Source organism: Sarcophilus harrisii, chromosome 1, assembly GCF_902635505.1.
Source record: "Sarcophilus harrisii chromosome 1, mSarHar1.11, whole genome shotgun sequence".
NCBI lineage: Eukaryota > Metazoa > Chordata > Mammalia > Dasyuromorphia > Dasyuridae > Sarcophilus > Sarcophilus harrisii.
In genome coordinates, this window is record NC_045426.1 from 86,798,205 (window position 1) to 86,823,695 (window position 25,491).

Sequence of the window (25,491 nt, forward strand, 5' to 3'; positions counted from 1 at the left end):
TGTCTGAGAGTATCCTAGCTAAGAGTAAGGAACCTTTGTCAGTAGATGATTGATTTCCAGGTGAGAAATATTTTTGGCTGCAGCAATTTATGAAAAAATGAGGCACATAATCAGTGGTGGGGAAAGGTGTATCTCCACAGCACAGATCTAGAGCATTTGTCATACCTTTGCTGCTCTCACATTCTGTCTTGTGTCATAGTCTTTTTAGATTATAAGCTTTTTGAGGGAAGACTCAGTTTCATCTTTGTATTCTTAGTTTTGAGTATAGGAGCATGTGTAAATACTGTACTTAACAAAGTTAGTTGAATCATATTGAAATACTGAAATGTATGGAGAGGTAAAGAAGCTATCCAGTATAAAGTATTTCTTTTGAATTGAGAAAAATACTTCTGTGAAAACACTTCTTAAGCAAAACCCATAGTAAATCAAGTTATCTTTTTTGTAACATGAAAAAAAGGGCATTGTTGAAGTTTTAGTGGAAAAGCTAAAGCTCCTGAGACCATGGAGAGCATGGGAGAGAAGGGAAGGCATGTGTTAAGTGCTTTACAGGTATTATCTCATTTGATTCTCATACCAGCCTTGTAGATACTGTCACTATTACCCCCATTTTACAGATGAGAAAACTGAGGCAAACAGGATAAGTAACTTGCCCAGGGTCACATCACTAATAAATGAATATGGCTGGATTTGAACTCGTTTTCTTGACTTCAGGTCCCTTTACTCTATACACTTATTATTCATAAATAAAATTAGTCATAAATATCTGTTAAAATTTTTCTCATGCATGCTCATGCCTCAAGTTAATGGTACTAATGTACTGACAAAAAGAAAATTTCAGCTCTAATCTAATCTTTTTACAGTTGAATAAATTGAGGCCCAGAGAAGTAAAAAACGACTTACTCCTGTTACCTTGGTTTAAAGTTTCTGCTATGTTCTGCCAGTAGCTTTCATGTGTATGCATATGGTTTGGGCTGGGTATGCCCAGGCACTCATCAATATTTCCATTTTAAAAGTTACAATTTTCAATTAATGAGTATTTTCTTGTTCAGTCTTTACCTAAATTTATCCTTTCCTCCCTTCATTGTCAATTCTTTGTGACTACAGAAAGAGCTGCTTTGAATATTTTTGTCCTTAGATTCTTTTAACTCTTAAATCTAGGCTTAATAGTGGTACAACCGGACCACAATTTAGTAAATTTTTGGACATAGTTCCAAATTGCTTTCCAAAATGACTGACCATTTATGTCACAGCGCTACTAACAGTGCGTTAATGTACCTATTTTCCTGCAGCCCGTCCAGTGTCATTTTCTTTTTTGATCATCTTTGCCAATCTGAGGATATGAGAGAGAACCTTAGGGGTATTTAAAATTTTCATTTCTTTAATTGTTAATTATTTGGAACATTTTTTCATATGGTTATTGATAGCTTCCATTTCTCATTTCTTATGGAAACTGCCTGTTCATATCCCTTGATTTTTATCTATTGGGGAATGGCTCTTAGTTTTATAAATTTAAATCCTCTCCCATACATATCTTACAAATGAGACCTTTATCAGAGAGAAACTTGAAGGTTTTTTTTCTGCTCATTTACCTGCCTTCTCATTTTAACACTATTTAGCTTACACCCTCTTTTTTTAAAAGTTATTTTTTTTTTTTCAATTGACTAAATACCATCTTCTCCCCTCCCAATTGAAGGGGAAAAAGGAGCAAAATACTTGCAACAAATATGCATAATTGAGTAAAGACAAATTCTCACATAGCTATCACCAAAACACTTGTCTCTCCGAGGCCTCTGAAATTATGATTAGTTGTGTTGATCAGAGATTCCAACTCCTTTATAAAGAAAAATGATGAGAGGTGTGTATTTAGCACTAGTGTTGTGGGTTTGATTCATTCTGCTTCTGCTCCCTTCTTTTTCTCTTATTCAGAGGGCATTCCCAGGTTTTTTCCTTTAAACTTTTCTTTGAATTTTGGATTCTGCACTCCATGGTCAAGTCTTTGCTTTACTTAAAACAATTCCTTTGCTTAATCTACTCTTTCTTGTTACCCCTTCCCACATGTCCAGCATCCCCCTACCACTCCCCTCCTTGTTTGTATAGTCTTAACACAAACCTTAACAGCACAATTCTTGGCACGGGGTGCTTTGTAAAGACTTGTTTTCTTTCTTACATTTAGTCAATCAGATTACATAAGATAATATCTTCTACCCTTTCTTAACCTTTCCTCCTTCCTTCAGTGTATCTTTCCCCCTTCCTTGCTTTTCTGATCATTAAAACATTAACAAAAACAAAACCTCCGAGGCCTTTTTATCATTTTTATTATAGCTAACATAAAGCACTTACTTTATTGCAGGCACCATATTAAGTACTTTGCAGTTATCTTCTTTGATACTCACAATAACCATTAGGAACTAGGTGCTATTATTATATCTTACATAATGGGAAGTGAGTGCTGAGGCAGGTCTTATAAATGACTTGTAGGTGTCTTCAGACTGGATTTGAACTCAGGTCTTCCTCACTGCATGCCTGATGTTCTGTTTATTGGTCCACCTAGGTGCCTTTCTAAGGGGCCTTTTGTTTAATATTATTAGGCTCATCTATGAATTCTCGAAGGTTCTGAAGAGAGACAGGTCTCTCTACTTAACTTGATGGGTACCTACTTTATTTCCACTTGGTTTGTAACTATTGAAGGTGCTGCCATAAAATATTTTTTATATATGCAGTCTTTTCTCTATTTTTGACCTTCTTGGGGTAGGTCAAAAGGCATCAGACTGAGTTTTCCTGACTGCTGTGCTCTTTGTACTTTATACCATGCTGATAAGCAGCTCTAGAGATTATAGTTTGGTGTCTTTATCTTTCAGATTTCAGCTCTATTATAACAGACGATTTATTTTGAAACTAAAAAGCTCATAAATAAGCTTTTGTTACTTCTATTGAAGTATAATTATTGATAGTCCAGTGACTGGAGAGCAGGCATAGGAGAGGAAGACCTTAACTTCGGTGACCTTGACTTTCCTTTTCTGTAAATTGAAAGCATTGGATTTGATGGCTTTTGAGATCCTTTGTAGCTTGGAGTCTATGATCTTATTTTCATGGTTTTATAATTATGATAAAATAATGTTACCTTGATTTTTGAATCAACCCAGTTCTTTTTTAATATCTTCTTTTTATTCTCCTTTTATCAATTTAAATATATAAAGTTACATTCAGAGAAATAGTTTGAACTGATATTGGAATGAATTCAAGTTTTTGCCATACCTCTTAAGTTTTGTATATTTTAAAATTTGTTTCTTTCATAGTTCTATCTGCTTCATTATGGTGGCATATACTCCATTAGGGTATTGGAGTCAAAACGTCTGCCTTTTACTCTTTGGGTTGAAGAGAGAAAACCTTTATTTTATTAAACTCTTTCAGTAGGAATCAAGAGATTGAAGACAGTTTTGTCTTTCAATATTTAAGAGGGCTTTCTACAAGTATAACAATCATTAATTTCTGATTTGAGAAAATGAGGTGTTAAGATAATGCTTTAAGTGCTTTAAGATAGTCTTGTTCTTAAAATCAAATCAATAAACTTTTATTAAGCACCTGCTATGTACTTGGCATTATACTAAATGCCTGCAAAAAGAAACTAAGGATGATACCTGCTCTCAAGGAGCTCACAATCTAATGAGGGAAAGCAGATGTAAATAAATATATTTACAAGATAATATAGGAAATAACTAAAAGAGGGAAAGCCCTAGAATTTAGAGGGTTTCCTGTAAAAGGTTATATTTTAGTTGATATTTAGTTTAGTTTAGTTGAAGGAAGCCAAAGAGGTCAGTTAAAGCAGAGGAAGGAAGAAGGTTCCAGGCCTGAGGAACAGCAGAGAAAATGCTTGGAGCCAAGAGATGAAGTGTCTTCTTTGTGGAATATCTTAGAGACCAATATCACTGGATTAAAGAGTACATGTTGACTGGAAAAGTAGGAGGAGACTAGGTAAAGAAGATCTTTGAATGCAAACATAGCATTTTATATTTGATCCTGGAGGCAAAAGGGAACTACTGGATTTTATTGAGAGGATAATGACATAAAGGGACCTGCATTTTAGGAAAATTACCTTATGGTGTCTGAATGAAGGGTGAATTGTGGAAGGGAGAGACTCAAGGCAGACAGACCCACCAGGAATCTGTTGGAATAATCTAGGCATAAGATGATAAGGACCTTTACCAGAATGGTGGCAATGTTAGGGAGAAAAAAAGGGCCGGGCCCTCTTTGTAAGATTGGCTGACCTTGGCAGCAGCTGGAATATTGGGGGAGCCAGCTAGACAAATGAGTGAGGACTCAGGATGAATCCTAGGTGAAGAGCTTGAGGGCTTGGGAGAATAGTGTTTCCTTCTACAGTAATTAGGAAGGGAGGGTAGGTTTAGAAGAAAGATAATGAGTTCTTTTTAGGGCATACTGAATTTAACATGTCAACTGGACATCAATTTGAGATGTCTGAAAGGCGGTAAAGATATGAGTTGGAGGTCATCAGAAAGACTGGGACAGAGACAATTTTGAAAATGGTCAATGTTAGCTATGAGCAGATCATAGTAGCAAGTGAAAAGAAAAACTAACCTTTGAAAAGATATTTATCACTGATTTTTTTCAGTCTTAGTACCACTAGAGGGCTCCCTTTGATTTCTAATAAATAATTTGTTAAGGACAGTAAAATTATAAGATAGTTTGAAAATTTTAGGAGCAGAAATTTGAGATATTTTAGGATTTACAAAAAAAAATCACTTGTACATCAAAGAAAATCCTGAAAATGGCCAGTAGTCAATAGTTGGGCACAGTGGATAGAATGCAGGCTTGGAGTCAAGGTCTGAATTCAAATGTGCTTTTGTAAAGTATTAGCTTACTGGGTGCTTTAATGAATGTACTTTTCCTGCCATGTCCTTTCTTACCATCTTCAACTTCCTACAAAGTTCATCTCACAATCTACTTTTAAATGAGACTTCTCCTGGTTTCCTCCCCTCCAATTACTTTATTATTTTATGTATATTTTGTGTTAGAATATAAGCCTCTTGAGGACAGGGAATGTTTCATTATGGTCTTTGTATCCTGAGGACTTAGCATAATATTTGGCTCATTGTAGTTGCTTAAGATATGCTGGTTGAGGGGCAGCTAGCTAGCATTTTTTATAACAGACTTTTAAGACTTTACAAAGTGCTTTTTTTTACAAATATCTCATCTGATCCTCAAAACCACTCTGTGAGGTAATTACTATTGTCATTATTCTCATTTGACAGATGAGCAAACTGAGGGAAACAAAAGTGACTTACCTAATGTTATATGGATAATATTTGAATCCAGATTTGAACTCAGATCTTTCTGACCCCTTGGCCCAGTGCTCTATCCATTATATAACTTGCTGCCTTACTACTAATCCTATAGATCTCATGTGCCAGTTGATATGCTCATTAATAATAAGGCATTAGACACAACTCAGCAAAAACCTTTAGTATGCTTCCATAGTAAGATCAGAAGCTACAAAACATTATCCCTAAACATGGGGCTTAGGCACCTACAAACACTCATGGCATCTGTGGGGAAAGTTGACTCAGGATGTTTTGGCTGATGGGATTCTGTAATATTTACCCAAGCCTCTTCTGACTTTTCTGCTTCTTCCTTCTGGTCTACCTTTTGTGTGTGTCTTACATCTGATTATCTCTCCAGTGTGAAGTTGTGCTGGAATAGGATACATAATGAAATACCTTCAGACAGGCTGTAATTAGAGTACCTCCTTCTAGTTCCAGTTTTAGAAAGATAACAGATTGAACAGGTAGAGGATTTAGATTCAGATTACTTTCTTCACTGTCCTCATGTTTGGTATTTTATTATAGCAGATGGTATATTATTATATAATATTCCTTTTTTGCTTTGTTTTTAATGTTTCAGGCATATTGATGGAAGAATTAAAACAATTAAAATGAGATTTTAAAATTATTTGTGGATTTTATCTATTTGAATCTTTCCTTTTATTATAACTGGTATCATTGATTATATTCAAAATGTTTTGAATTTATTTGATAACAGCCAATTTTTCCATGTGTTTTCTTTTAGTTGGTCGTATTATGTTTCAGCTCTTCTCAGACATATGTCCAAAGACATGTAAAAATTTCCTTTGCTTATGCTCAGGTAAGCGAAGTATTAAATAGTATTTTGTAGGGGAAAAATTGCCTTTATTACAGCTGTCTCTTGATTGACAAAAATGAATATTTTCCAGGAAAAGTAGATTGAAATGAATTTTGTAAATCACTATATTTGATTCCTCTGATAATATTGGGAAACCATTATTTTGGGAATAACGAATAAAAGTTGTAAGATTGCTATTCCTCTTAGGTGGCAAAATCTAATAATGCAGTTTTCTAAAGTGCGAACCAGAGAATAGAATTCACTTTTATTTTAAGAAATTTAGTTCTAATCTGTGACAAAATTCAGTTTTTCCAAGTCTAGGATTGTTGATGAAGACTTGAGTTATTATTTCCCTTTATTATCATGAGGAGATAATTGTCTATAGGTGTGACATATGTTAGTCCTAATATATTTCTCTTATCGATTTTTATATAAAGCACAAGCTAATAGTATTAATTTATCTCTGTGAAAATCTTAAATCAATCATATTTCTAGTGTAAACCTAATCATATCCTTTCTGTATTGTTGTAATGGAATTCAGGTTGACTTTTCTCTGATTTCCTCCTTCCAATTCATCCTGCATACTATGGGCAAATAATCTTCCTAAAACGTAATTTTTAAGAATCATATCATTGTCCTGTTTGGGAATCTGCAATAGCTTACTACCTTAAGTATAAACTCCTGCACATCTTTCAGTGCTCTTTATGATTTGCCCCCATTTTATGTAACCATTCTTATTTCCCACTATTCTCTAACTGGATTCCTCTATTTCAGCCAGAAACACCCATTCACTATCCCCTGAACATATTATACAGGTATCCCCTTCCTGTCTTTGTGCATGCTATACATCCTCAACAATAATAATCAGTATCTATCTCTAACCCTTTTGAGATTTATAAAATAAATTTCCTCACAACAGACATGAGGAAGAGAATACAAAAATATCGTGCCTCACAGATCTTACATATGAGGAAACTGAGGTTTAGAGATATTAGATGAATTGCCTCTAGTTACTCAAGCTAGGAAGTGGCAAAACTAGAAATCAAAATCTGTCTTCTTACTCCAAACCTCTTATTTTACCCATAAGAACCAATTCAAATCTTCTTTTCTCTTTTAATTCATATCGATCATTTCTTTCTTTAAATGCCTATATTTCTTACAATTCTTTCCATTTAATTTAAGATTTAATTATATATATTTAGTTTTGTTTTTTTCTCTTTGTATCTTTCTTTATCTCTCTAGTTGAGAGCTGGGACCAGAATTTGCTTGGCCCTCTCCATTGTGCTCACTTTAGTTCTGGGAATATAGAAAGCTCTCCTTAATAAATTACTGATTCTTTAAAATTATATATTCATATTCACACATATGTACACACATGTGTCGTTTGTGTACGTATATATTTGTAGCAGTAACCTTTTTTTTCAGGTGAAAAAGGTCTTGGGAAAACAACTGGAAAGAAGTTATGTTACAAAGGGTCTACATTCCATCGTGTGGTTAAAAACTTTATGATTCAGGGTGGGGACTTCAGTGAAGGTAAAGCTGAACATTATGCTTATAACACTCCATCTGTTTAGATTCGAGAATCTTTCATCATCATTTATTTCCCTAATACATCTTATCTAAATTTTTAGAGTAGAATTAGCTGTATAGTGTCAGTAAATGTTTGTTAAATGCCTTTTCTGATTTTTATTTTCCTCTTTTTTTCTCATGAAATTGATTTTTAGTATTGTAATTACTTCGTAGTATCATACACTTAGAGTTGGTTCCCAAGTTTTGTTATTCCAAATTATTATAATAATAATATATTTATTAATTTAATATGATACTCATAATATTCATAAGCAGTTACTTCTTGAGGATCCATAAAAGAATTTGTACCACAGACTCCTCAAATCAGTTTCATAAACTTCCAAGGGGTTTGTGAACCATTAAATGGGGATCTTTGTTGAGTCCATACCCCTCATTTTACAGATAAATACACTAAGGCTCAAGAAGGGTAAGTGTCCTGCTCAAAGCCCAACAGGCAATGAGTTAGCAGACTTGGATTCAGATTCAGGTCTTCTGATTCTGATGTTTTATGAACTCCAGAATTACTAAGATATTAAGCTTTTTGACATTTTGATGTGTTGACTACTTCTTGAAGTAACTGAGCCTTTGTTGAAATGGTATTTGTTAGGGTAGGAGTTAGCATCTCTTTGGACATTAGGGTTAAATAAAGAGCCTTGTGGAGTTAAGTTCTGAATTTTTGAAAGGTTTTGGAGCTGTGTGGTTTTCATAATGTTATAGATATTTTTGGAAGTGCCTTCCACATAGGAACTAAGAGTAATTCCTTGAAAATATTAAAATTAACTTTTAAGTTTTCAGGATTGCTTAATAAAATCCATATTTTACAGGTAATGGAAAAGGAGGTGAATCAATTTATGGTGGCTATTTTAAAGGTAAGGCCTAGTATTTTTTGTTTTTTGTTTCAATTCTGGGATAAAGCAAGTTTGATTCCTAGACTTTTAATGAAAAGTTTAATAGTTCATCTTTTGCATGAAACTAACTTTGCATGAAAATACTTTTATCTGCATGAATTTTGGGGTAAACACTGTAATATTTAACTTTTAATTGACAAGATTAATTAAGGCTAACTTTATTGGTTAAACATGACTTTCAGCATGGAGGTTAGGCAACTTTATTCATGAAAACTCCTATCTTCCTGCCTAAAACTGTCAACATATTCTTTTGTTTATAGAGAATGTGGTCTTTTGCAAAATGAAAAGGTAAGAGAACGAAGCTCAGTAACACAAATTCAAACTCTGTTCCTTTGCACCCTTCCTAATAAATTTATGGACAGCCTGGGGCAGTTGATGGCTGGATTTCTAGATTGCTTGAAGGTGTGGAGAATTCTGTATATGATTTCATACCTACATTTGTCTGGATTTCTTTTCTTTTCATGGTTGTCCATTACATGTCAGAAAAAAAAATCTAGTGATTCTTTTCAATACAAGCAACAAATTTGTTTTAAATCGTGGTATTCCCTTCCTTTCCAAAAGTTTGTATGTTTTATTTTGTGTTACTAAAAAGATATGATTATATAGTATTAGCATAAAACTTTTAAAAAGTAACTTTATATTTTGCCTCTTTCCAAAAAAGTCCTGGAAAAGAGATTTGTAAGGATTAATAGTCGGGGGGGGGGGGGGGCGTCTAGTTTCAGGCCTCAAAACTATGAGAATTACAGTGTGATAATAGCCTTGTATATTTCTTTTGAAAAATTGGATTATTACTCTTTTCAGAAGCCTGTTCATAAGGTAATTATTTTTAAAGCACTTTGTTTCTGTTGAATGAATTTTTATGACCAAATGTTTGTTTTGAAAAAGGATGCTTGTAGAAATGTTTTAAGGAGGCATGAAAAAATATGCAGGATAGTTGTCTTTTTTATTAGAACATTTAAATTAGTGCTCCTCACTATATTCTTACTCAGTGCCCTTTAAGGTTATAATAGCTGATTTATTAATATGTTTCTATTTGGCTGTGGCAGGCTGAAGTTGTAATGCTATAGATAGATTCTTAAAGTAGCCTTAGGTTTCATTTCATTGCTCTCCATAGCAAATGCTTGTGTCTTTTAAAGTTGATTTCTATTTTCCGTTTAAATATATTTTTTCACTTTAGTTGCCCAGATTTTGTTGATAACTTTAGTAGTCCTGTTGAGTAGAGGGGAACCCTTATCTTTATTCATAATTTAGATGTGTCCCTGCCATTTTATCTTTTGTGATATAAATTTGAATTTGTTTCTGTAAAAAGTTCATATCTGGAAGTTCAATAAATAAATGTGCAAATATGTGTATTTTTCAACCTCAGCTATTTCAATTATTTTTTCTACTATTTAAGTATATGTGGTATTGTTGGGGAAAATAGAACTTTGCAATACAATAGCTTTAACTTTTGTTCATTGGCTTTCTATAATAATAGATAGGTATCTTTCTTGTGAGCAGATTCTAAGTTTAAAAAAAAGAGAGAGATTTCTAAGGTTGTTTCTTTAAAGTTTTAAAAATGCAGGGTTTTTTCCCCCTCAAGACTTTAATAAATACATTTTGGGAGCCTATCTTTTGTTTGAACTTTTGCTATTTCATTAGACTTAATTTTCTTTTTTTAAGTATTCAGTCGAGTATCAATACTGACCAGAAGAAGAATTTCATCCTTAACTTTCCATATATTACTATGAAAATGACATTTTAAAAGTTGACTTACATATAACTAGAGACTGACTAACCTGTTCTTTCTTCAAACAGATGAAAACTTTGTTCTCAAACATGACAGAGCGTTCCTTTTGTCAATGGCAAATCGAGGGAAACATACCAATGGTTCCCAGTTTTTCATGTGAGTAGGCATATTTCAGAGTTGAGCTTTTCTAAAACAGAGAAGCGCTGTTCATGAGAAAGATGGTATTGCTAAACCAATATTGTTAGAGTTTTATCAGTTTAGTTTTTATGAAATCATTTACCTGCCTACCCATTTTGAATATTATAGTAATTGTAATGTCTAGCTGGAGTGGTCTCAGCATTCAGCATTTGTCCTGGATTTGAAGAATGGAGTTTATAGAGCTATAACTGGAAGCTTATTATTTCTTCAAAGCATTTTAAGTCATTTTATAAAAGAAATTGGCTTTGACTTTTAGGTACTCTAATGTCTTAAGTAAATTGCAGGGCTCAGTTTACAGCCACCAAATTAAAATACACATAAGTGTATGCTAGTTTTATTTATTGCCCAGTGTTTTGAAATTGCTCATGGAAGAGGACCAAATGTGCCATGAGGCAAAGCATGCCGTAAGTTTTGAGTAAATTGTTATGTATTTTTGTTTTGAAATGTGATATTTTTTTTTGTTGTTGTTTTATTAAAGCTCTTTGAGTCAGTCTCAAAGGTGCCATTATTTTCCGTTTCTTGCATAAATATAACTGATTGCTTAATAAAAAGCATTTCATAAGTATTCAAATTCAGTGTGTTATATTTGCATAATTATTTGATTTGGTCCACTATAGCTGCTGTTTCTTTTTTAATGATTGTCCCAGTTTATAACTATCCACTCACATTATAGTATTCAGGAAACTTCAAATCACTAGATCAAAAACCAAACCTAACAAAAGCTTTTATACACACAAAAAAATAACTAACTTAACTCTTTCTTAATGAAGATCGTGCAGCATTCATTTTAGTTATTTGGTTGTCTTACAACATTTTCTGTTTTATTTTTGCTAAAAAAAAAAAAAAAAAAAAAAAAAAAGTATCCAAACTTATTCTAGTCACTGTTATATAGAATAAATGTAAAAGAGAATCGTATAACAAAAGGTTTGGTGCATTTTATATTGGTAGTAAACCTCACTGTTGGGGCATACATGAACTGGAAAAATGTATTCCCAATGGCTTAGACAAAAAAGTTTTCTTTGCCATCTTTTTTTAGTGGATGAGAATGAATGGCGCTTCCCTGTCATAAAGGATTAAATTGTTCGTTAAAAATCTTATTTACTTTTGCCTGAAAAAAAGATTTCCCACATGATCTAAAAAAAGTTCAGATAAGAGACATTTTTAGGTCTATACCTAAATAATGTTGTAAAAAATGGAAAGCTAGGGAAACACAAAGTGGAAATCATTTTAGTTTTGTGCCAGAAGTTGGAAGATTAGTTTAGAAAGGTACCTTAAAACACTGGCTTATGCATTATATAGTTGGGAAATACCAAATGGTTTCTTTTGACTCTTCTTGAGTTCCAAAGTAAGTTAATCAAAAAGAATTTAGATGAAAAACTAATCCTTGTTGTTTGAAATCAATTTAATGTAACAACTTTGCTTTTGATTGGGGTCAAGATTTCCATTTTTAAACTTATCTGAACTCTGAACATGACAAACTAATGATTCATCAGTCAAGAAGCTACCATCTGAGGGCTCTAAAGTTTCTTTTAGATTTCCTTTTTCACATATTAATAAATTTTAAACTTTGATTTTAAAATAGCAGTCATTTATCTTCATACTTAGAATAGATTGTTTTTAAAAACTCAAATTTTAAATTTATTAATTCCAATATAAAATCGGTAAACTAGTAAAAGATTCCCCCCCCTTTAAAAAAGTCATACTTTTTTACTATAATATACCTAATGTTTATGTTCTTTTGAAGAATATTTAGGTAGAAAAGTAACTGCATTTATAACTGCATTTGTTCATCTAGCTTAATTTCCTTTGGAATGCTGTTGAGTATGAACCATAAATAAAAGTCAGGTCTTTATGTATATAAATCTACAAATTCAGAAGGACATATTCAAACATAAGCTTATAAGCCTCATATCTCAACAAATTAGTATTAAGAAGAAATTTTAAAGCTCAAAGACAGCCTGACTTTTATTTGATATCTTGCTTAATAGCCAAACCAATAATCAAACCAATTTCAAAGCTACTTAATATATAGACATTTCTAGAAGAGAGAGAGAGAGAGTGTGAGAGTGTGTGTGTGATAGATCTCTATATTGACATGCTTAGTAGATCAACTCAAGGTATGTGTGTGGACACTAAAGTATAGGTGTATGACGGTATATGTATTGTATAGTCAATAGTTAACCATACAAGTGGCACTTTGAGGTAAAAAAAAATAACTTTTCTATTTTGGATTTATTTTTGTTCTGAAAAGATTCCTGGAGTGAAAGGGAGTATAAAAGTACAAAGTCATTGAGCCAAATTGCATAGTAATTTTGCCTACATTATTCTTAACTGAAATCTGTTTGCTATTTTTACATAAACTGAAACCATTCCCTTTGGTTTATAACCAATGTTCACAGTTCCTAAAGTAAGATATTTTCCTTTAACCCTGAAAACTGTTATGTTAGTGAAAAATCTGAATGAGTAGATACAAATGGAGAATAGTATCCATAACAGGAAGAGTGTATGTTGAATATTTCTAATCTATGGTTACTCTCTTAAATCCCAAATCCAGTGAAAAGTTTGGAGTTGGTCAATTTTTAGAAAAAGAATAATGTACTATTTTTAGGAAACATAGACATGCTATATAGTTAATAAATTTGGAATGATGGAGATTTCCAGAGGGCTTTTAAAACCATTCTGGTACTATTACTGTAATTGGCATATTATTGTTTCATGTACTTTCTTAAACTCCTTCATTTCATTCTACTCTACCTTATTCTTTCTTAGTCATAACTTTGTTCCAGAGATTCTAGAAGCTGAACGGGAAAAGGGATGCTAACCATTTTCTTACCAAATCTAGTAAGATGAAATTGAATTGGGATTTAAAAAAAAAAAAGATTCAGAATGGGGGATCATAGCTAACCAGAACTTCTTCTGAAAAAAATGATTGAGGAATTTTAGTGTCAGTAGGGCAATAAACATTTATTTAAATGTTTATTATGTACCAAGCACTGCAGTAAGCACTGGAATTGCTAATACAAATAGTAAGTCCCTATCCTTAAGGATGCATTCTAGTGGGAAAAGATAACATATAAGAAAGTAGGGCAGAGTAGAGATGAAAGTACCCATCATACAAGCATGATATGGATGGCCTGAGTGTTAGCCTTAAAAAATGGTTGTTCTGGAAAGGGATTAGGCAGCTAGAGGAAGAAGTAAGAGGAGAAATGGTATTTAAAGTGTGCAGAGTCCAAGGCCATGAGAATGAAGAGGGCATTATAGAGCATTGTAGACAAAGTCTGGGGAAGTCAGGATTGCAGCCTAGAGATGAAAGTGTACTTTAGAGTCACTTTTGGTCAGCAGTGTGATAATGCTAGGCAAAAAAGCTCATGCAATCTTAGGCCAAGTTTTAGAGGCATAGTGCTTAAAATTGGGGAAGGAGGTGCAATAGTTTCACTGATATTCTGCCTGACCAATGAGGTCAGACCTCATTGGGGTCTTAAAAATGTATGTTCATTTTGGGAACTACATTTTAGGAATGGGTTGGTAAAATGAAAAGTGTCCAATAGACCACCAGGATGGGCCAGGGCTTTGAGATCAGTCTCATTAGGATTTGTTGAAATTAGAGATGTCAAAGGAAACTTGGATGGTTGGGGTTAAAAGGTTTGAAGAACTATCATGAGAAAGAGTGATTATCCTTGTTTTGCCCCAGGAACAAAATTAGGAGCTATGGACAGAAGTTTCAGAGGGGACAAATTCTACTGGGGAGAAGGAAAAACTTCCCAACACTAAAGCAAATTGGAGCCCTAGAAGCTGTGGGTTCCTCTTAGTTGAAATAGATCTTTTAAATGATTGGAAAAGCACTTGTCAACTACATTAAAAGGGAGAGGGAGGTGATTGTTGTTTACTACTTCTTACTTAAGAAGTTGGAATAGATAACTGTGAACTCAGAGGACCAACCCTGAGGTTCTTGGATCTGTTTTGTAAGTTTTCTAATGGGATCTTTAGAAGTTCTTGCAAGGTAGTGTCTTGTGAGTGTATTTTTTTACATTGGAGTCCCCCTCAGGGAAATTGAAGTTGTATAAAAGTGATGTGGCATTAGAAAAAGGTGTTTGTCTCTGGGTAAGATGTTCTCTGAATGGAAACTAAAGATTTCCAGGTAGACTCTTTGGTTTTGTATGCTTTTGTTATTCTCTATTTTCCCAACACGTATTAAATATGTTAGAATTCATGGAAGATTGCTTTCCCTGAAATTAGATTCTTTAAAATAGCTATTTATTTAGTCCTGTTTGTGAAAATTTTGTTGTTGAGAACACAGCAAGGGACTAATGAAAGTACTGTTACCTGAGAAAATATGAATTCTTAACAAAGCATCATAATTCACTTGAAATAAATGATGTTTTTAATTTTATTTATGCTTAGAATCCTGAGTGAAAACTTGGGAAATTGGTATGTTTCAGGGCATATGCTGCAGTTCAATCACTTGGGATTGAGTTGAATAAGAATGTTGACTCTCTTCTATTTGTCTGACAATTTTTAGAGAAAGATCTAAATGAAACCACAGTAAATGGGAATCATAGCATCTTAGAGTGTTCATGCTAGAATTGCCCTTAGAAGTAATACCTAGTCAAATCCCTTCATTTTATAGAGGAAGACATTCAAGGAACTAGAATAGCTGGGGAGAAATAAGTCATTTATGGGAAATTTATGCTGGAAGATATTGATAGGCAAGAGTCCAAATGTTCCAGATGCAAAAATCTTTTAATACCCATTTGCTGTGCCAGTGGATTTATTTTAATTAAATAGGAGGACTTTATGGAATACAAGAAAATCAAAGGAATGCTGGGGAAAAACTACTTATGTTATCGTTCTTTAATTATTAGTATTAATAATCTTTCAAGACCCTTCATTCAGGCTCCCAGATTTTCATTATCTTTTTGTAAAATGGGCTGTTTATCAGTAACTCAGAGAAGGTCTTATTTATATTGGGCTTTTAAAAGAAAGACAGTGGTGTTATATGAATAGCTTTATACAAGTTGATTGTTTTGGTATGTTTTCTAAGGCTTGTATCTCATAGAAGTCTGCAGTCTAGGGGAAAAAAATCAGGAAATATAGTCCCAGTCATTCTCAGTCTGTCTGTCTCTGTCTCTTGTCTCTGCCTCTCTCTCTCTTTCTCTCCCTTTCCCTCCCTTCTTTCCTCCCTTTATCCCTCTCTTTCTCTCTCCCTCTTTCCTGCCCTCTCCTCCTTTCTTTTTGTTTCTCCAGGTATGCAGGACAGTTTTTAACATTTATTAAATTTGAGAATTTTGTTTTTTTTGATTTACATTAGGCTCTTCATAATATTTGTAATTTGCAATATTGCAAAAGTGTCTTGGACATTGTATAAATGGAGGTTATTAGTAATTGCTTCCTCAGATATCTCATGAAAGTTATTAGAGTAGTGCTTACTTATATTGCAAATATTCTCCTGAGACCTTAGGATGCTGCATTTTTTTTTTTTTTAAATTTGTTATAGGACATTAATATATTATGGGAAGTTGATTTTTAGTAAAAGGGGAAATTTTTATTTGAATCTTAAGAAAAATTTTGGTATTTGTCTTTTTAAAAAATAACATGGTTGTGAAAAAAATTGAAAAACCACTAAAATAAAGGATAGCCAAGTATTATTGTTAGGTAATCTATAGATTTAAGTGAGCATATGGGGAATATGAGGCAGCTCTGTTTTGTTGTAGCTCTTTACCAGCCCCTAGTGATACTTTTAATATCAAAACACTTGACAATTGGATAGCAGTACTTTTGCCTGCAATTTGACAGCAAGTAGTCCAATATAAGAAGACTAACATTTTTAAGTAGCACGTGAAATTGTAGTGTTTATTATTTGGAACACCTTTTAAAGGCTCTTCTTAATATTGGCATTTATTTCCAGAAACAAAAGTTATGACCCATTTATTTGTTAGTTGTAATCCCAATTGACCACAACTTTAATGTTGCTTCATGTTTCAGTGGCCTCAAATTAGCAAGTGTTTTTTCAAGTGAATTCTTGGAAGAGCTTTGATCTTAATGATGGAATTTGGTATGTTTTATTTTTTAAAACTAGAAGCAAGTTAGAGAAAGGCTTTCTACATTTTGGGATTTTAAACATTTTAGTACTCAGTAATATTAGATAATTCTTGCATAAGTGTTATCATCTTAAAACTTTGGGACCTCTGAAATCAGTTTACAGTGGTTTTGGGAGATCTATAATAATGGAAAATCTAGCACTTTTAAAGGTAAGTTTAGACTGGCTCTTAAAGTATTTACTTAATTGTGTTATTGTATTATTTTTTTGAGAATCCTAGAATCACAGAATCTTGAATTCCTAGCAAGTATAGATTTTTCATTGTTCAGCAGGCTTGCAGTTTCCACATAAAAACATGTCCATTTATTTTGGGAGTTTTAATGTGCTTTGTTGGCAGGAACTAATTTATGTACAAATGCCTTTGTTAGTAAATTAGAAACAGTTTATTAAATGGTTCAAGATCAGTGTGTGCCAAATCTGCTGCCAGAATTTTTCCACTGTTATAATTTTTGAAGTAATTCTTTCAAAATAAGACAACTTGTTTGTTCACACGAACATGCAGAAATAGCTCTGTTTAGCTTTTCAATACTATTAAATTGATTGGCTGATTGGTACATAAGTGTAGCTTGTTTCTCCTCTGGCCAAAAGAAGTACTTTGTGTTATATATTTTCTAAGTGGTTTGAAAATTATTTCTACCTTTGTTGAATCATTTAATTTTCACGCTGATAGATACCAGAAATAGATAGGACAAGAAAATTAAATTGAGGTGACAGGGGTTCTCTCCACTCTGGAATGTTTCTTAACTCTCTTTACTCTTTTAATCCAATGAGAGTACATGGCCTTGAGTTCCAGATGGGTTTTGATTGGTTTGTTTCCAGGATTAAATAACTGCAGAGTCCTGGCTGTTTGTGGGGACATTCATTCTTTTGTTGATTCCTGGTCATGGGCCAATGTGATGTGGGACTTCAAAATTGCTGAGTTTTATAAGCATTGAACACTGCTTATTCACCAGATGAAGTATATTAGTAAAAAATTCCTTTTCAATGTGAATATTTCCTTTGAACAATCTAACCCAAATTTTCCGTTGAAATTTTGACTTTAGACTGCTAGAATGGTAGTAAACTGCTCTCTGGCTTTTGGATTTTTTTTTTTAAAACTTTGTATTGACAACACTGTACCCTTATTTTAAAGAAAGATACCAATTGTCTCAGCCAATTTCTGGGATTTGGGAAAAAGAAGTGTTTACAAAGTTTGATAATTAGGGTTTGTTGATACTGTTACCTTTGCAGTATTAAGGCTCTGAGCAAACAGATTCCCACTTCAATCAATGCTTTAGAAAAATTTAATCTAGCTTTTACAGATTAGATTATGTGTGAAAGAAAATTTAGAGCCCTCCATTTTAAAAGCTTTCTTGCTTTGCATAAACTTGAAAATAATTAATTTCAAATTTGTATTGATATTAAAACATAGATTCAGTCTTGTCTTAAAATGTATTACAATTTATTTCTTGCCATTTTTGTGTAAAATTTACAGAAACAGTGTTACACCGTGCGCTCCAAAGGTAATGTCTCATTACTCTAAGGCTCTCTCCTTTCTTTCTCTGTCTTTGCCTTTATCTTTTTGATCATATTGTTATGTGCATTGAATCTTGTGTTAGTATGTTGAGTCCTTTTAATAATAAAATAAAATCCTCTTGCTTGATCAGAAAATGAACTTTGGCCACAGTATATGTCAGACAATCATTAGATAGTTAATTCACTAAAAAGAAATTTCAGTGGCTTGTTTCCACTAAGCTCCTTTAATGAAAAAGATATGACTATAATGAGTTTATTAAGTCGCTTTAGTGTAGAGATATCTTTTACATAAAACCAATAACCCATATCTGGTGAACTTGAGAAATTCGGAATAATATGTGTGGAAGTGTTTTGATCTTTGGTAAATGCTTTTTATAAATTGTTACTTTGTATACCTGATACCTGTGTGTGTGTGTACTTAGACTAGACAAGTTTATTTATTAATTTGACTTTCTAAAATTGTTAAATTTTAAAGCTGTGATTTTGAAACATAAATGTAATTAGTTGCTTAAAAGTTCTTTGCCCATTTTAACTTTAAACATATCACCTGATTTTTTTGCGTTAGCTGATTTGGCTTGTCTCCTCAGCTATTCATCCAGATTTTGTGTTGAAACCCAAAGAGAAAATGCAGAAAATATTGACTGGGCATTAAAAAATCTGTTTCACATTAGTTTTCTTGACTGTTACTAGTTAGACTGTGCATGTTAATTTGAATACATTTCAATATTCTTGTTTAACCCCTTTAAATAAAGATTTACATTTTCCTGTTCTGAAGTGCAAATGCAATTGAAATTTATTTTTGTTTATGCTTGGAAGGACAGCTAAAGAAAATTCTTTGAAAGAAATAATTGCTTTGCTTTCAAAATAATGTTTTCCTCACCATGATAATAGCTCACCTTTCTGTAGGTCAAGAGACCTACAGAACCTTTAAGGTTTATCCTGTGAGGTAGGTAGTTAGTATACAGTTAGTGCAGGTATCTCATTTACTTTCATCTTCTGTCTCAGTTGAATTGAAGTTAAAATTGACTGTGTCATAACCATTCCATATTCACTTGTTAGAGCACTGTTGTGAGTCAGAGAGCTGTCATTTCAGCATTTCCTACAAAAGTTGTATTGTAAATCTATTTGCCAGTATGTTTTAGGGTTGAGTGATGCATAAAAGAATCAAATTTAGAATGAATACTTTCTGATTATTTGTCCAGTATGAAATGATTTGCGAAAGATAGGGGAATCTGAGGAGAAAGAACTATATCTTAACTACATCATCATAAGCATTCCCCATGATAATAGTTTCTATATGTATTGTCCATTTCCCTTATATGGTGGTCCCTAACAGTCACCTAGTATTTTTAGATTCTTTTTGAGTGTTCTAACATCTATTTCACAATGTAACAGTAGTTTTCCCTAGAAATTTATTTTTTCCATTTTGAGTGTGGTTTGGTGACTTACAATAGAAACATTCCTATGCTCAAAAGTGCATATTGTCCAAAATAGTATTTTGATGCTAGTTGATAATTTTAAGTATTTTGTTAAGAATTACTAGTTCTCTGCATCTTTGCTTGCCTGCATTTTAAATTCATTTTTTAACCACATTAGCTTGAGTTTCTAGTCCAACCATAATTTTAAAATTTGTCACTTTGGAAGGCAAAGACAGGTTCTTGATCTTTTTTTTTTTTTTTTTTTTGGAGAATTTTTCCTTAGTTCTCATAATTTTTTTTTGACCAAATAGCATCTTCTGGATGGCTGAGTTTATTTGACTATGAACATGATCATGACAGTTCTTTTTTTAAATTGAGGATATAATAAAGAGATAACATTTAGAATAATGATTTTTATTGCTGCTATTGAAGTCATGGATTTTTCTTTCTTTGGTTTATAAGTTTTAGAATTTCTCTTAATAAATGAGTAAGATAATCTCCTTGGGATAAGCTAAAAAGTTTACAGTTTTTATGCAGCATGGTATCTCTTCCTTTCTCCCAAATAACTGTTTCTCCTCATAACCTGAAAGGCTTATGAGGTGTAATTCCGAATCTGTTTATCTCCTGTTGCTTAGCTGAATTTCAGCATCACATTTAATGTGCACAACAGGGTAATTAGCATATGTTTAAATTTTCATGATCATAATCATATACTTGCATAATTTGAACCTGAATTGCTCCAGCAGAAACAGGAACATTATATTTTTTCCCCCATGGTCCAGAATATTGTGTCATAATGGGCCATGTGCTTCCCTCGAAGTTTATTTTCACAAGATATTGAACTCTGCAAAGAATTTCACCTTTGCTGCTAGTAATGTGAATACCAAACAAGGAAGAGAGCTGAATAGTTCTTTGAACAGTACTGTCAAAATCTCCCTGAAGCTGGCTTAGTGTGGATGGGTTCACTGATGATTTTTTTTTTTAAACCACAGACTTGGTGTGGAAAAATAGTCTACATAGTAGAGGAATTAAACTTAAATTCATTGGAGAAATGTTGGTAGTGCTTTTAACCCCTTGTAGGGCAAATGTTAAATTGCTTTATTCTTTTTAATTATCCTCATTGTCTTAAGTAGTTTTTCACCTGTGTTTGTGGACATGAGTCTAAATCAAATGTATATTATACATGTATTTTTTCCTAAAAAATAAACATTTCTTTGGTAATTTGATTCTATAATTCAGTATAATGTTAAATCTCAAAATTTGAATTCATCAGTAAAATGGATGCTGTAAACAGTTTTAAGGGTTTTTTTTTTTGTCAAATGAATAATTAAATTTTTTTTCCTTTTTTCTTTACCTTCACCTCTTTTGTTTTCTATACCATTCGCTTTAAATCATTCCACACTCTTCATCTGAATGCCTGGGTTTTGCCATCTTCTCCATGTTGACGTTTACTTAATCAGAACCACAAAGCCTGCACCACACTTGGATGGGTAAGAGTTGTCCGTTTACATTGGCATTATAATGGTAGGATAAGTGATTGAGATCCTTTGATTGCAGTGGAGCGGATATTGATTTATACATGGAGTTGATAGGCCTCTTTTTTGGTCTTCAGAAAATCACAGAATATTAGAACTGAAAGGATTCTGTAGTCAGTGCTTTGGGCATACAGATTTTTTTTTTTTTTTTTTTGGTTGTTTCATTTTGGGAATCAGGGTTAAGTGACTTGCCCAGGCTCACGCAGTTAACATTGACTAGGTCTAGATTTTTCTCCCAAGAACGATGCTTTATCCACCACTACCTAGCTGCCCTAGTACATTGATTTTTAAAGATGGGAAAATTATGGCCTGGAGAGTTTTAAGTGACTTGGGTAAAGTTACTCAACTACTAGTAAATTGCAAAGCTCGGACTTCAACTTTAGGTCTCTTGACCCTTCAGGTTTTTTTCTACCATTTCACATTAACTACATTGGCCTTTCTCATTGATTACATGAATGTTGTGCTTTATAAAACTCAAAGCACTTAAAAATTATTATGACATTTTATTTTGACATATATATTCAAAATACTAATTAGAAAACTAATACAAATTTTAAGTTTAGATTCTATTTTGCCAACTGAATGAAATGCTAGATCGCATTTTATTTATTTATTTATTTATTTTTTTTTATGGGGTTGGTACCTATTTACATCATTCTTTTTTTTTTTTTTTTTTTTTTTTATTTAATAGCCTTTAATTTACAGGATATATACATGGGTAACTTTACAGCATTAACAATTGCCAAACCTCTTGTTCCAATTTTTCACCTCTTACCCCCCCACCCCCTCCCCTAAATGGCAGGATGACCAGTAGATGTTAAATATATTAAAATATAACTTAGATACACAATAAGTATACATGACCAAAACATTATTTTGCTGTACAAAAAGAATCAGACTCTGAATTATTGTACAATTAGCTTGTGAAGGAAATCAAAGATGCAGGTGTGCATAAATATAGGGACTGGGAATTCAATGTAATGGTTTTTAGTCATCTCCCAGAGTTCTTTTTCTGGGTATAGCTAGTTCAGTTCATTACTGCTCCATTAGAAATGATTTGGTTGATCTCGTTGCTGAGGATGGCCTGATCTATCAGGACTGGTCATCATCTAGTATTGTTGTTGAAGTATATAATGTAGATCGCATTTTAAATAAAGACTTTTAAAGTAATCATTATTACTTACTTAACTAATCCTTTTGTGAACTTTATATTGTTACAGCGTACATGTTGTTTTTGGATTGGTTATTTCTGGTTTTGAAGTGATTGAACAAATTGAAAATCTGAAAACTGATGCAGCAAGCCGACCTTATGCAGATGTACGAGTTATTGACTGTGGAGTACTTGTTACAAAATCAGCAAAAGATGGTAAGAGATTTTCTACTTTTCATTCCCTCTTTAGTCCCCTAAAATAAATTGCAGAAGTAAATATTAATGTTGTCTATTGATCTTGGGGATCAATAGATGTGTGTAATAGGAAAATAAAGAACAATTAACTGTTGCCATGGAAAAGCTGTTATTTTGGGATATCTTTTTGTTTTGCTAAGCTTTAAATTCTTAATAGTAAGAAGGATTCAGTGAAATATGTTTTTTAGTAATCTTAAAAATTGTTTACTTTACTAAATTTACTTTATGATCATTTGTAGGATGTTTAAAAGTTATAGTATACTTTTAAGTCTCCAGGTCTTCAAAATGTACTAAGTCTTTTGGAACACCTGCATTTACTTGGTTGGTAGATCAATTTAGTCATCCAAATCTGTAAGCTAAAAGTGCAAAGAACAGCTTCCAGAGGCCTTCAAATCTTAAGTGTTTTGATATTAGTAAGGATTTTGTGAGAAATTTTCTCGGCTAGCATAAATTTTTTGTCTCAAAATATTAAATATGGAATTATGTATCAGAATGTGGACTAATTTTTCATTATGAAAATAATGTTCAGTTTGCCTCTTTCATTTTGTGCCATATTTTTCCTTATGGAAATAATGTTCAGTTTGCCTCTTTCATTTTGTGTCATATATAATGCATATAAATACATATACATATTCCCTTAATGCTACAATTGTAGGGAACTGTGAACATAATTTCAGGGCCCAAAATATGGGAAACTCTGAGGTAGGAAATTGTGAAGATACTCTTCAATCAGGTGAATGCCTTGTTTGGACCTTGTTTTCTCATTAAGGTGGTAATTCTACTTTGAAGTAGTAGTTTTCTTCTTAAGCAAAATTGGGGTCATGTTTTAATATGTAATATGTATGGATTCTCTCCTAATACAGGAGCTTAGATTTGGGCACTGTATACACTGTGCATGAACTCTTGTATTTGGGAAAAGATAGTACCAGGTTGAAAAGAAGCATCAGAATTATTAACTCCTCCATTTTCACCACTTCTAGTTTTCATCCTGTTATTACCTTCTTTTTTACAATGATGGACTTAAAAATATCTAAAAACCAGCTAATGGACACTTGTCCTCTTATCTTACTGCTTTATTCCTAAATCTATTTGGGGAGTGAAAGAATAGGACAAGGGAATGAATAGCTGTGTTTTCTGAGTTTGCTCAGTTGTATGAGATCTGCTTATTGCTGTGTTTAGTTTTAGATATTTTGTTCTAATTATATAGTTGTGTAATCACATTTTTCATCAGTTAGGCATTAATAACTGTCTGTTTTTCTGTTAATATCTCTTAAAAGCTTTGGAGAAAAAACGGAGGCTATCAACTCATTCAGAAGACTCAGATTCTTCTTCTAATTCATCCTCCTCTTCAGAATCATCTTCTGATAGTGAAGCTGAAAATGAGAGAAGTAGAAGGCGAAAACACAAGAGGAGGCTCAAAGTAAAACGTTCTAAAAAGAGACGAAAGGAAGAGAGTAATAAGCAAGAAGAGCAGAGGATTAAACAGTCATCAAGTCAGAAGGGGTAAGTGATAATACAACATAGGCTTGTTAAGAAAAGTGATGGGTAGTGACATAAAAGCCAACTATCTGAAAGTATTATACATATGAGTATAGTTCAGAAAACTTGAGTCAGTTCACAAACTGAAGAATTACGGCATTTTTTGTTCTCATTCAAACTCTGGAAAATCATTACAGGCTCATTTTCTATCAAGTTGCATGGGCTTGAAGATGGAAAATATTTTAGACTCTTGGGGGAGAAATACATAATTCTTTTTTTTGGGTGGGGGAGAGGAGAAAGAGAGAGAAAGCAAGCAAGAGTGAGCACCTTTTATTTCCATGCATATGTTTTTTTTTTTTTTTTTTTTCTTCTTCTCTTATCTGGGTTGGTTTGAATATTTCTGACAAGGAAAAATATTAAATTTGGCCCTTGGGTGATAAATGAGTTGACTATCTTTTGTGAAGGAGCTTTTCTGAAATTTTGTGATTTGTGATTACCTATATAATTAACATTATACAGTTGACCTTTTAAAGTTTGCCATCATTTTAACATTTGACATTTTCATATGACTTTTTTCTTGTGAAATAACTTTTTACATTTTAATTGGAGATGATTTCATTTGCTTTTTAAAGTCACTCTGAGAGGAGTGATACAAGTGAGAAAAGAATGGATTTAAATACCAAAAGGGAAAAGCCAGTAGTTCGACCTGAAGAGATTCCTCCTGTACCTGAAAATCGTTTCTTACTAAGAAGAGATATGCCAATTGTCACTGTGGAACCTGAACCGTAAGTAGAATGGTTTTTAACCTTGTTTTTTTCTCGTGTGGAATCCTTTCAGCTAATGTTTTGTTTGTTACACTACTTGCTAAAACGTGGTAGTTTAAGATATTCAAGAAGAGGCTATAGCTTTTTAATACTCCAAACTGAGGGTTAGTGTAGAGTATGTCTTACCAACACTTGTTTGAAAAGAATTACCTCAGAAGGAACAAGGAAGATTAATGACTAAGAAACTTTAATCATATTTGAGTTTTGAATTGTATATAATAGTTGCAAATAACTTGGAATTTCAATAGTGCAAAATTAATAAGAATCATGACTGGAATGTAATTGGTGCCACAGATTCCTTTCTCTTGCCAGTCAGTGACAGTCCCTCTGTTGTAAAAACAGAATGTTTATGTCATTCTGTTATTGATGTTACGTTGGCTAATTCAGTTCTCTTAGAGGTCTTAATGACTTAGAGGTCTTCTCTTAGACATTTGTTTCTTAAGGCATTCATTTCTGCTTGGCAGTGTCTGTTGCAATCTGTCCCTTCCTCTTGGATTCCACAGTCACCACCCTACTTCAAGACCTCAACTGTTCTTTTTTCCTAAATTCTTAAAAGAGAATTATTAAGACTTTTAGATTATTCTCTTAATTGGTCTTCCTGTTTCTTGTTTATCCCTTTTATATTCGCTTATCTCCTTCACACAGCTACCTATGTAATGTT

General features: G+C 32.8%; 1 protein-coding gene across 9 annotated transcripts in view; it reads left to right on the plus strand.

Moving 5' to 3' along the window:
* The window catches only part of NKTR (natural killer cell triggering receptor), a 51,423-nt gene that overhangs the window by 5,903 nt on the left and 20,029 nt on the right, over positions 1 to 25,491 (plus strand). For 5 of the 9 annotated variants that reach the window (XM_031959796.1, XM_031959798.1, XM_031959804.1 and 2 more), the window contains exons 3-10: positions 6,082 to 6,156; positions 7,579 to 7,686; positions 8,547 to 8,591; positions 10,428 to 10,515; positions 21,048 to 21,077; positions 22,343 to 22,488; positions 23,805 to 24,030; positions 24,639 to 24,791. In XM_031959796.1, the coding sequence (XP_031815656.1) occupies positions 6,082 to 6,156; positions 7,579 to 7,686; positions 8,547 to 8,591; positions 10,428 to 10,515; positions 21,048 to 21,077; positions 22,343 to 22,488; positions 23,805 to 24,030; positions 24,639 to 24,791 (871 nt within the window). Of the gene's footprint in view, positions 1 to 6,081; positions 6,157 to 7,578; positions 8,919 to 9,164; positions 10,516 to 18,119; positions 21,078 to 22,342; positions 22,489 to 23,804; positions 24,031 to 24,638; positions 24,792 to 25,491 lie in introns of those variants that run through there. The other 4 variants (XM_031959833.1, XM_031959826.1, XM_031959819.1 and 1 more) reach the window with 4 other exon arrangements.